Source organism: Bombus pascuorum, chromosome 11 (assembly GCF_905332965.1).
Source record: "Bombus pascuorum chromosome 11, iyBomPasc1.1, whole genome shotgun sequence".
Lineage (NCBI taxonomy): Eukaryota > Metazoa > Arthropoda > Insecta > Hymenoptera > Apidae > Bombus > Bombus pascuorum.
The window spans coordinates 9519327-9533338 of NC_083498.1; the positions used below are offsets into that span (position 1 = coordinate 9519327).

Sequence of the window (14012 nt, forward strand, 5' to 3'; positions counted from 1 at the left end):
CGGTAGATTGATTTCTTATCGATTATAAGAGATATGCGTGTCTTCTTACCACTGCCATCGGGAAGGTCTTGGACGTAGGTCGCGAAACATTTCACAACCGCCTGATCGTGCGTTTCCTTCGATAGACCTTTGTTCATCTCATCGTCCAATTTTTGCATAACCATATGGAGCTGTTCGTTGGAAAGGATCAGCTCCTTGCAGATATCTCTTATCTGTAATAAATGAAAATGGAAAATGATTATCGATTTCCGTCTAACAAAGATCCCTGATACGAGCTGACCTTCGATAGGTCTTCCATATACAGGGTGTCTGTACCTGTAATTGGCGATTGTACGCGACGAAATAAGTCGAAGATATAAAATAACGTTTCTTCGTACGAAGCTCCGTTTTGAAAAAAAAAAAAAAAACATTTCCTAAATATTAGTTGTGAATTACACCTTAACATAATAACACCGGAAATCGAATTTATTTTTCCCTTATTTTCTCTCTATTACAGTGTGTCCCACGGAACCCCGCCTACCTGAAATATCTCCGTTATTTTAAATAATTCCATATCATGCGTTTCACTGAATCCTTCAACTTTCGTTAATGACATTTTCACGCATCGTTTGAAAAATACTCCATCGAAAATATTTCAGGTGGACAGAGTTCGTGGGACAACGCTGTACTTATCAGTATCAGGCTAATATTAACTTCGTAAATATCATGAATATTAAACGTGCCTTGAAACGCAAATCGTCAGTCGTACGTATAAATCGGAATAAAGCTGTTTCATTCTATGAGTAGCATTTATTTCGAAGAACGAGCGTGCGTTCGCGACTATCCAGTCGAAAGAATGCTGATGGGATTTACTGTGCACTTTTGTATGGCTTCGCGGGCACCCATATGCGCGTACAAAAATATGGATGTCACAGGCCGGAACAATAGTCGCGGACGATTATGGGAAGAGTGACGGATATCGAGGAGAGTGTCGACGAGAGTGTACGATGTGACAACGAGAGGATCAAAGTCGAAAATGAAGTACCTGTTTAATAGACTTCTGTCAGAAAATATTTAGGCATTCGACCGTGTCATCGAGAACTGATTGCAAAATATAAGCGTTTAAAGATTGAAACGAGTCGCTTTGTAAATATAGAGACAAGATCTTGTTAACGTTTGTCACTTTTCAGTACCAAAATATTTCTGTATATGTTTCGCTCCGATTCCTTGACGCGTTTAACTCCACTCAAAGTTTAAGGTTTCTAGCGTAGAAATTTAAATATAGGTCAATAGATAGACTCCAATCGTACGATTACATTTCTCTTTCTATTCTTTCCGCTTGTCGATCAATTTAGCTTTCCGAAGCGTCTAACTTCGCGTAAACCTTGTGTTTCGAATCTTAAAAATAGGTCGGAGATTTACGTTGCCATACTCGGTCGTAGGAAAATAATAACTGGTCTAAGTTGTTTATGCGCTATACTTTTCTGTCGGTACTCTGGAAGATCGTATCTTTCGACAGTTTAAAAGTTTATGGTTTTGATCAATGTTTAAAGCTAAAGAGAGACCAAGTTTATATATATTGGAAACTATTTTCTAACGACGAAATTAGCCACTAATACTGTGACTTGGGTCTTTAAAATCGAAGAGAAAGTCTAGTTACCTACAATGGAATACTCGTTTCTCAGGAAAATGATTGTTTCTTTGCGAAATCGTTTGAAGATTCGACTTGAACTTTGATTAAAAGTCCATCCTTCGACCTACGACCACATTCGCATGCTTCTTTTTATGCGAAAGTTTTTTTCGCTTCTAGATATTACGGTTAATTTGTCATAAGCGTTAGGATAGTAATATTAACTCGTTATAATAATTTATTACGATATCTTTAACTATAATTTTTAACTCGTACCTTAAATTTATTTAAGTATTTTTGTTCTTCGGTTCAGAGACAAAATTTTGAAGTTTTAAATCACTTGCTAATCGCTATATCCGAACTAAAACACTATATAGAATAGTCAATTTCTTGAAATAGATAAGCGTGTAGTTAATGTAGTCCGTTGCCAAAGTCTGAAATTTTATCTTTACTATTTCCTTGTGTTCTGTAGAAATTGTCGTGGAAATTGTAATTGATTTATGTAATTTCGAATTTTATCACACAATTGAAATTCATTTAATACGTATACCGGTCATTTAATATTGAATTTTTCATTAACGCGATACGTTGAATATTTTTTTCAACGGGAAACGTCAGCCGGATAAATGTTATTCTATTTTAAGCAACGCGATTTATATTTTATTTCCTCCGCGAAGAAACAGAGAAATAAACATCCGACTTGCATAACACGACATTTTTCAAGTATCTAATCGCAACAGATAAAGTTATTCGTGCAAGTATTTCTTTAATTAATTGATCAATCAACGTTCATTATGTTACGATTGATAACCTACGATGTACGAAGAGCCAAGAAGCAAAAACTGTTGAGATATCGTCGTACAAATTGCTGTTACAAAATCTAGCTCGTACTAACTGCCACGTATAAAAGATGCTCGTTCGTTGCAAGGGTTCTATCTAAAATTCTGAACGTTCCAAATATTCGCTAAAACTATACATCTCCAAATTCGATTCTATTCAACCTGATCTTAACCCATCATCGATTTTCATCAATTCCTGTTTGTTACGGTAGAAAAAAGCGGATGAAAGGACAAATGCAACAAACTACAATAGTTGGGTCACGACACGTTGACAGAGATTTTACGCTCGATAATCGTCTTGTAAATAGCTTGCACGTGAGAGATCTCGAGCGAGATCAAACGCGCATAGATGATAAGTCTACATACTCTTCTTATTCCGATCGGCCTTGACGATTTTACGTCAATGTGGATGAACGTCGGCGTCATTAAAGCGCCTTTCCACGTGATTCGTCGCTTGTTCTACCGCAGGTACACTCTCTTTCTTCATACACACACATACATATGTACATACACGCGCATACAGAGCTCTGGTGAATTGTATATATATAATCCAATTAAATGATACGCCGCTTCATAAATGGTTCATGAACGATCGATCGAAAATAGAGTAGATACGAACCCTTTAGTTAGCAGATATAGAAAGCGTCATTGAGCCAGTGAAAGTATTAAGCGTTTAGCTGATACGTCATACATCGTAATCGTATTATAATATACCGATAAGAAATATGATTATTTGTACGAGTTTGTAAGATTTTATCAATATCCTGTCGTGTTTCAACATTTGCCGATTGTTCGGCATGAATTTAATCAAATACTTAGAAATACGTCTGTAATTATCGGAATGTATCACCAGAGCTGACACTCGAGTACGAAATTCAATATTTGCTGAAATCATTCTAGAATTGACGTTCCTAATACGTTTTCAGACAACGATTTCTATTCACGATCATTGCTTATTCATTTGTGATCACAGAAATACATTAGCGATCGCGTCGAGTTCAAGTGCAATGTAACAGTTCTTACACCAGTGTGAATTGCTATCTTACGACATGTTTTGCGAGGTAGTTAGCAGGAGCAAGAAAAAATGTTGAAATACACAACGATATCGATACGAGTGTAAAGAAAATGAGTTTTAAATAACTCGAACGATGGCCACGTTATCGTTATGGAAAATTTTATGATCGTGAATCGTAGAAGAGGAATATTGAATTTTAGTATTTTCGATGAATGCGAAATATAATAAGTGCTATGTTGTTGCAAATCAATCATATAGAATCAAAGGTACGATTGGAGCGAAAATCATATTACGTAAGTTATACTATACTACTATCTAAAAAAAAAAAGTACGAAACTTGCTTGCGCAATTTATTCTAATACGGTGTCGAATCTAACAGGTAGTTAAATTCTGACGATCTTAGTGATATTGAACGCTGTTACGTCACATAACACTCGAGTACTCACTTTACGTAACAAGAAGGAACATGTTACTTATAAATCGAAAATCTAAGGAAGATTAAAAAAAAATGAGTATCAACATGAATATCAAGTATCAACGATCTGTACATTACGAAGAGCAAGTAGGTATTCAAAGTTTGAAGATATTTTTTTCTTCTCGACTCCCGTTCTACATACATACTTTGCAAAGATAGTAAAACACGGGCGAGAATTAGTCTACGTGGAAAAACTATACGTTTTATTATTTATTGCATATTCTATAAATCGATACTCTACGATTGTTATCACTGAATTGATATCACTGAAAATTTATTATGTTCGCTACAGCGCAATATGATCGCGTATACCTTTCGTCTAATCACGCGAGCAATGATACGGTTCAAATCATTAATTCGTGAGAGATACGGCATCACGAAATTCCGCATATTTATCGGACTCGATTAGAAGAGCAATAAATCACCGGTTTATCACACAAGTAGCCCATGTACGTATCTACTTGATAAATGTACTCGAAAATTAATAGTTCAACTCCAAAACGTATATCAAATATGTAAATTTCAATGAGGCTAAATTACGCAGAAAGCTGTCAATCCTCGATGATCTGGAATCGAGTAAATCTCGTACGAAGATTTCCATATTTTCAAAACAGTAGCCTCCTTTCTATCGAGTATATTTTATTTCTATGTCACTGTTTTACATCGTTTTTTAACGGTTTATTTAACAGTACGACGACGCATAATTAACATGCGATTTGGAAGCTTCCTGCGAAATAATTATGAACCTAAAATGGAACTATGGCACGATAGTTTTAATAATTGTATAACGTAACAGTCGTTCTACGAATTGGTAATTTTTTCCAAAATGAAGATCTCAAAATTATGGAATCCGTACTGCGTGTGATTAATTCTTTGTCATTTAGAGGATTGGTAGGTTTCCGCACAACTTGGCCCAATTGTGACATAAATACATATAGTTTCTACTTTGTCGCGTTCGAAATTCCCGCCAATTTCCTACGGCGCGCCGTTTCCCTCTTCCCTTTTCCGCGTGTATGGCATTGATCTGGCAGTGACGTCACTGACACACCCTCCTGCCAGCCAATAAGACTGTTTATGAATGAATGGTATAGTACATGTAATATGCACAGGCCACATGCGCGCTACAGGAAGAATGTCCAAAGGCCAATGCACAGTGATTCGTATAAATGCACGTGGTACAGCCATACCGTGATGTACCGAGCCATATACTTGTTACACAGCTATGTTTACGCAATACTTCCGTATGCAAATGCATGCGTATCGAGACATCGAAGCTGACTTCTTCGAAACGAACAGCATTGACAATCTCGTTATCGGAATCTGATCGATTTTTCGTTTATGCGTCCACGCGAATTATTTTTTTCTCGCGTCTACGAAAAATAAGAGCACGCGACGAACGAAGTCTGGAAATTTGTCACGAAACTCGCGTGACGTATACACCAAAAACGGATTTTACGTTTCATTTCACGTTGCGAATCGAGTCGATTCGTATACCGGCTATTTCTGTCGCGTATCGTGCGTCGCATAACCGAGGTGTCAAGGCCGCCGTGCCGAACGAAAACATCTATCCAAAGCGCGACGACCTCTTTCGCGAGAACACGTTACACGCCTGTGTGTTAGGCCTGGACATGCCTCTCCAGAGGCGTCGTCTCTTACGATTTGTTCTTCCGCGAAGCCGGCGCTTGGTAACCGAACAAAACCGGAACCGTTACACGTGCATCGATGCAACACGTTGCACGGTCAAGTGTTTCGATTATCGAACAGTCTTTCACCTAAGATGTCAAGTTCGTTGCAGTCGCTGCTTCTCGCAAACTCTTTCCCACTTGTCGCTTATTTGTCTAAACTTAGATATATCCATCGACTCTGAGTTTCAACTCGATTTACGAAACAACGTTAACGGATCAAGATTTTATTTCCTTGAGTGGCAGTTGATGCTGATACTTGTCGGAACCGACTTCGAGCAGCGAGCGTTCTCTAGTGTCGAGCATTTGATAGTACTTCTCGCAAGTGGACACTCGGACATTGCGTTGAAGGCGACTATCCGAGTCGCTGTTACATCAGATAGTCGGATGGTCACTCCCAACGGAGTATCCAAGTGTCCATTTGCGAGAATATTTCTCATTAAGTGGAAACGATATAGCACGATGATAAATTGAAGCATTAAGAAATGACACCCATTGAGACGTAGTCGCACCAACATCGTACTTTGCTAATTTTTTCTGTTGCAACTGGTTAACGTCACGAACGTTATTATAGACGTCCGATCTAACGCCCTGTTAAACCGAATTTCACACGTTAATCTTCCTATCGTAAATCTCCCATCTTCCTATGATAAGTGAATTCAAGAATTTTGAGCTCAAGGTCTTTTGAAGTTTATAGTATTGTAGGTCGTTGAATTCCTCTTGACAGCGGCTACGATACTCCGAAATCGAGAAAGCGTCGTGCCATTCGATAAGGTCAAGGTGACGTTAATTTTTTGCAGAAAGAAGTACTTCTTGACGATTTTAAGTATTGCAATTCGCAGCTGAAATTTTCGAAACGGACGAAATATTTTGTTGTTACGTTATCGCAAGTGTTTCGAAAATCGTGCATATCGTTTCGCTGAACACAATGCATAATGTCAGTAGCTCGTTTTATTGTGTGATTTAATATAGCAACGGTGAGATAACATTTCACTATTGTATATCTGTGTGCATATGTACGTAGAATAAACAAATGTCTCGAGTATTTCACTGCCACTCGATGGAAAGAAGAGATACTAAACATTTCTTTAAAATTACTTAAAAATGCTGAAAAATTTTAAGAGATATTGCCGCCCCTCTCGCGATAATTATAATCGGTCAGATTATAGGAAATTTTAGTTAATGTCCGATTAAATAAACTTCAGCCCATTGGATCCTACCTACTTGAACACGAGCTTCTATTATCTGAATAAACAATCGTGGGTGGCGAAGAGCATCGGCGAATTTCCACCAAATGTACCGCGTAAAATCATCAAACGTAGGAGAAAGAAGTAAAGTGGACTTCTACGAAGTTCGAAGCTGCTTATCGTCTCTTTCGGTCATAAATTATTTAAAGGTTTATCGTCCGACACGATACGTGGCACAGGTATCGAGAATCGCGTGCGTTTATCGATCCTAAATATACACGCTGCACTCACAGGTATCATCGAGCATGCTACTTTCCCTTTTTCTGTCCCGTCAACGATCATTATAATCGATAACAACAAGGGCACCGAATTGTCACGCTCCTGAAGCGCTCTATGGAAATGGTATTCGGTAATAGCCAGCGGCGGTAAACTTCTCGGCAAACTCGTTTTCGCACTGTGCTGTGTGACAGTCGGCATTGTCGATCGAGTGGACGTTTCGTAGTTTCGCGGATATGACTCGTGCAATTACTTATCAGTCGATACAATCGAACGCGCGTATTCCTTTTTTATCAGCCACTATGCCCATAATCATGCGTCGTGCGTTTCACGTAATTCAACGCGTTTGCTCATTAATCGATTAATTGATTAACCGCCGTAGCGACGGTCACGCGTCGCGTCCTACCGTTCCTGGATTCATCACACGTTCGTCGAACACGCTCCCGATCTCTGTTAACCTTTACGCGCGAACCAACTCGTACAAGCTCGGCACTCCTATTCGTAGTTCCTACGGAACAAGCTTCGGAACGAGCGATGACAAGTCACGTACGATAAAGCGACTTCAAAAAGAAACGAAATGCTTGATCCGAAGCGCGTTCTTCTACACAATTCTTTCTTCTTTATCCATGTTTTACATAAAACGAGCCGCGACGAGGAGAAACATACACGTTAAAGGAATTCCATCGATCGACACGAAAACCGGCCTCGTCTTCCGTTACACGAGCCATTCTTCTTCGCGTACGATGCTCGTCTTGGCTCACCTCCTGTTTGATCATGTCACTGGAGGATAACGTCGACGTTTTCATTGCCCTCCCTTCGCTGCTGCACCCCGAGCTGCGGCCCTCTAGAAGCTTCGTGTTTAACGCGTTTTCGAAGCACGGCCCGGCGAGAAAGCACGATGGAACAAGAGCGCACGACACGTTTCGAGGACTTGCCACGAATCCGGTTCTCTCTTCTATGTTATACACGATCCGTGTTCCGGTGAATTCCAGACGCACGAGTTCATACACGCGCGTTGATGTAACTGCGTTCTCGTTCGGATAGCCACGTACGATTTGTCGTTTACCAGCGTATCTCACGAGTTTTATATCGCGACTACTGGCACGAACACGTCTGTTCCACGCGCGTACCTACGCTTCCATGGACGAACATGCTGAACTAGTGGTGGGGAGAAAAGAGGCCATCCAGAAGACCGACGGCCCAGTGACGGATGCACCAGGATTCCTCGTTACCGATTAATAAAACTTTTTGCACCCGCATTCCGCGCCATACTAATTTTACGTCATTCATCATCCAGATTGTGTATGTTCACGCAAGTTATAGTCACTCGGCATGTTTGTATTTGTGAAGCAAATCGTATTCCATAATGATCGTAAAATTGCTTCCGACCGAAGGTTAATGTCACTCGATGCTTTCGAGAATGTTGTCGAATATCGTCGAATGTTGTCTAACGTTGTTAGTTTTAACATCGATGCGTATATGGAAATCGTAGCAAGCGGCAGCTTAGAATGCTCATCGTACGATTTCAGATCTGTTTTAACAGTTGCCGATAATTCGTTTTCGTTGCTCTCACGCGTAAGCTTCGTTTAAATGGAAAACAGCCTGTAGCTGGAAGGATGTATAACGAAGTACAAAGTAGAATACGATGTTCGCGTTTCTTTATAAACAGATTTACGAATCAACACGACGAGTTAAGAATTCCTTTAATATGCAGAGGCGATAATCGAATCTTTCCTTACCTTCCGGGATAAGCAAATTTTTCATCGCCTCCGGGAATACCCTTTCTTTTCGTTTCAAAAAATCCTACGAACCGATAAAAAATTAATATCGATAATGTATCTTCGATCGGTTAATTCCCATGATTTGTATCGATGTTTATATCCGATAAGATGTAAGCCATCGAAAGTATCGCTTCATTGGTGTAGTCGTTTATATCATTATCGCGCAAATTTCCAAAACTGCATTATCATACTGTACGATGATAATTCCCTTATCGAATATGACATTTTTCGGGACTAAAATATATCTTTGTGCAAACAATCCGACGTGTTAATTTCATAATCTTCCATGAATCAGTTCCGGCTTTTATTAACTGCGATCAACAGCGAGACCTCTTACGAAAACGGAGCTGGTTCTTGCGTCAATTGTAGCGGCGGGCTCCGTGGCGCACGATACGACGCTGCGTAAGAACCGCTCTGGTGGGGTATGTAAAGAGTGGGGGGAGCGAGAGAGGGGTGAATTTCCCCTTGTTCGCACACTCCGTTATGACCCAACATTATCGGTGAATGTGCCGTGCGCGAGATGGAGGCTCGTCCTCTCAAGGGCAAAAAAGTCATTCGATTCCGCACCCACAAATTCAACGATTGCATCACGTGAATCTGAGACGCTTCTGTTACCGCGTTACGCGAAAATTTACAAATTTGCGTCTTCCACGTCTGGGATGGATTTTTCCACGCCTACCAATTACTATTAATCGTTACTCCTTCGGAAAATAATTTCCTTACGGCATAGAACGTCTGACTTGACCTTTTCATAGATATGATACGATGTTACTGCAAAATACGTTAAAAAATAATCGACTTTAATGTCCAACACGTGCATTATCTTCTTCGAAAAAATATGAAATCATTGTTGTTCTCTGACGAGCTGAACTCGGTATTTCATCGCATAATTTATATATAAAATTTTTTCTCTTTTTATATCGTCTACGGTTAATCCGTGAAATTAACAAGATTACTACTCCGTCTCCTCGTTTCGAAGCAACAGAAACATCGAGAGTGATTACTTTTTATCGTCTTTTTAATTGACGGCCCTCGTTGCATTCAGTTTCGTTTCTTCCGTATCGTCCAATATATTCTTTGTTAGTGTATCGTTTAACACGGATGAAATATGTCGCGAACCAGCGTCGTAAAATGATTACCGGCTTACCATTCTGTGAGTAGATAAACGTCGCTTAAAACCCGGATAAGCTGTCGAGCTTATTCGCTAAAAAGTTACACCGTTTACAGATATTTTAACTTGGATATTATTTTTTCATGGCTGTTTTATCGGAAAACCTTTACCTTCTTCGACGAAAATCGATAGAGAAACGAGCGAAACGATGCTATCAGCGATACGTCGATTAAATCAATTTCAATTTCTATTCGCTGTATTATGAACTTTCCAGCATCGAGATTACGCAAATACGATAACACGTACAGCGTTTCCAAGATATTTGTAATAAAAAGTCGAGTGCAAAAACGTACTCGAGTACCTTCGATCAATCTACCTTTTTCATTAACCAATAGTACTCGATCGTCCACTGCTTCATTCAGTAATATTACTGCATGGTACTGAGCATTGAGCTCTACCTAATAAAAGTCGTTGATTCTCTTCGATCTATTTAACAATTGTCCCACAGTTCTATGTCCATCGTGCTTGTTCTTTTGCTTCGCGGTAACGCGATACAGCTTTGCAACAACAACGACGCAATTCACTTCGTTTAATCTTCCAGTCAATTTATGTTTCATTATACCGATATCACATAGCTGGCAACAAATAGAGTATTTCATTCCGCTTTTCCATCGCGTATTGCACCGACTCGAGCTGCAACTTGCGTTTATCTTCTGGAGACTGTGTTTCTAGCGGACACGCGATGCGCAACTTCCGTTCGTCATATCCGCACTCGGATGCACGATACGTTGAATGTTCCGATATTTATTTTAACCCTCTATAATTAGAGATTTGTCTACATACAAAAGAATAAGAGTGACGTTTCCAAAAGTTCTAGTCGAGGTATTTCTCCTTCAATTACTATTTCATGAAATATATTTCTATATGTTTGCGTTCATTGCACGTTCAGGTGGATGCAGACAACGTGCAACGTTCGTAAAGCAAGCTTGCTAAAATGTAATGTTTATGTAAGAAATATACGTTTTCTCATATTTTATATGTGTGAATTGTACAATTGAACTGCGTTACATCGTCGTTAGTTCTAACATGTTCGACCGATCGGAAAGCTGATAAAACGGAAAAGGAACAAATGGTCCTCCTACGAAGGTAACAGTCTCGTTGTCATTCGATCGATCGAGCATTCTCCATCGTTCCTTGTCCATTATCTTGTGCTTTTATATGCCACAGGAAGGCTTCCTCGTGGCGTAGCGCATATTCTTTCCAGGTGTGTTTGGCGAAGCACGAACATATGGGTCGATAGGGACGATAGTGACAGAAACGTTCCTCACCGTCGACGTGTATTCGATGGTCGATCGATGATGCTGACTACGAAGAAGTAGGCGGTGCAGTGCGTTGAAAATTGTTGGCGATGAATCGTGCAAGCAGAGGAAGTTCCTCCGAGTCACGATTATAAGCAAGTTTCTCGACGTAGACTCGATGGAAACTCGTTATTAATTATCACATCGAAGCGAAGATTCCGTTTGATGAAAGTGGAAAATATTTTCGAATCGACGCTTTAAAATCAGCTTTCTTGAATTTTCGTTGCCAGGCGTCGTGAGGACGAATGATACTGTATTTCGTTAGTTTTATCGCATTTTTTACAAAGTTCTTTTATTTGTATGTCGATCCTGTGTTTTTCGCTGTCCAATACAAAAATAAAACAAGAGAAAATTTGATCATTTTTCTGCGTCGCTGTATGACGAAATTCGAAACGCGGTTTGGCTTTTGAGTTGACGAGCAGACGAGTACAAAGCATCGAAAGCGCGTGTGGATTTCGTCGGACGATTATTCTAGGATCGATAAAGCTTTTCTACCAAAGAAACGGCGTAAATGAGAGTTTTTAGTTCATCGGACACTCCGTCTTTATGTTATAAACATCCCTTTTTTATGAAACGTATAAAAACATCGTGTTCCATAAATATAAAATCGTTGGTCTTCTCTAATGTTCTTTAAAAAGACCAGTAATGTTTGTGAAATATTATCATATAATAAAAATGTAAATGGTCTCCCTCGTATAACATATTATCTTTTTTTTGTCTAAAATAAGTGACGTGTACAAGAACAATATTCGTTCAGAAATAATTGTCATTTATGATATTATTTTCAGACACACAAAGTAATTAATCGAAGTAAAGTCATAGTAGAAAGTGGCTTATTAATGAATCTAACGAAGAATCGACACAACTTTTATGTACATAATTCTTATTCTTATCGATATTTCGTTTCAACGTATCTTATCGTTCTATTCAAAAAATTCCTGCGATTTTTGCAAGTTGATTTTCATTTTCTCGTTCGATAAAATTTCTCACAAGGAGACACAAAGTACCAAAACAAACCATTCCAGATAATGTTCCGCTATTCCGGAAGAGAATCGCGAGGATGCTTTCAAAATGTTCATTCTTAACCAGAATATCTTTTCATAGAAGATTCGTGTTCTTTAAACGTTTCCTTTCATTCAAACCGGTTCTCTTGGTCCCTCGAGCGAGAAAAAGTCGCTGCTCCAATAATTGCGCGCCAAAAGAGGCTTCCGCATAAACGGAACCAGGTCTAGTGAGATACAGTTGCGCAATGTTGGCAAACAACGCGAAAGCCAATGGTCGTGAACAATTCTACCGTCGAATTCCGAAATCGCGACTCCATATCTAAATTTCCTATCACGCCTGTCTGTAACATTGACTTTTGAAAATTCCAATTAATCGTCAGAAATGTGGGGACGTGATAATTTATGGGAATACGAATAAAGTTTACTAAGGACGGTTTTAGGATCTCGTGCCTATTTTTCTTATACGAATATAAAGGTGAGACTCGCTATAGATTCATTTGAGCGGTAAGAAAGGGAGAGTTCGAACATCAACATCTTTTAAAATAGAACGTTATAGGGGCCTCGGTATATTTTGAGAGCATGGCATATACATTCGGGGACTCCAATCTAAGACGAGTAAATGAAAGTAAGAAGATTAATAGCGAGCTCGGAGATAATTATCCTATCAAAAATTATCCTTCGTTAAAGATTAACACGCGTTCTTGCCAATGAAACGGAATGAATTGTAAGCTAAAAGGCTGCTAGTATACGCACAAAAGTCTCAAATTACGTACTTGTTTCAACCCTCGAAACGTACAAACTTTGGATTTTATTCAATTTTATAATATCAGTTGCATATGTAAAACTTGTACGTAATTGGTAAGAGAATCGTTTAACTATGCCATCGGCTGAAAAACATCGTGCAGTCTCTCACGTTCCATCGAAACACGCGCGCTTAGGAACAGTCACGCGTGTGTTCGTTGAAGCCTGAAACTTTGAGGCTAAAAGGGGTGACGCAACGCAACAGTCAGCTGGTTTCATCGAGGGAACGAACGTGCCATTGGTCGGCTACGAGGGCTCGTACGGTCGATCCCTCTTTTGTTTGACGTCATCGACGTGACATTCTTCTTTTAGGGAGCGTAAGACGGTGCCTTTCCGTGAGTACACGAGATTTTTCAATGGCAGTCCGCCACGTTTTCACGTGCTTTCTAAATATATTCCGATTTCCGCGAATCATTGATTTCCAACGACAACTAAATAATTGTTGGGAAACGTATCGTGTCAGGTAAAACGAGAAACAAAGTTTGTCATGACAGGAGAAAGCTACGATTCGTATTTGACGATCAAAGACAAAGATCCGACAATTTGAGAGAAATTTAAAGGTACAAAAGTGTACAAACTGCGTATAATTATGTAAGAGCACATAAAAACGTAAAAAAACAGTCATGATTTCTAGTAGCTGAAATTTTGATTTTAATCCCATTTCTTTATTCGTATTCATAAAAATACAGTACTATGGATAGTTATAAACTCTACCCTGTTTTTAGGTTTTATGTGTTAAAATATGAAATAAAACTGAAGATACGACAAAAATCTTCTTTCGAAGTCTAGGAAAAATTAAATTCTCTTCCAAAATTACGTTCTCGGCCGTGAACAAATACGAACTAATTACAGAAATAATTAATTAATTATAACT

General features: G+C 39.1%; 1 protein-coding gene across 6 annotated transcripts in view; it reads right to left on the reverse strand.

The window, feature by feature from the left end:
• The window catches only part of LOC132912275 (hexokinase type 2), a 34545-nt gene that overhangs the window by 4149 nt on the left and 16384 nt on the right, over positions 1-14012 (reverse strand). For 3 of the 6 annotated variants that reach the window (XM_060969615.1, XM_060969614.1, XM_060969617.1), the window contains exon 2: positions 50-212. In XM_060969615.1, the coding sequence (XP_060825598.1) occupies positions 50-212 (163 nt within the window). Of the gene's footprint in view, positions 1-49; positions 213-7489; positions 7520-7749; positions 8227-14012 lie in introns of those variants that run through there. The other 3 variants (XM_060969616.1, XM_060969619.1, XM_060969618.1) reach the window with 3 other exon arrangements.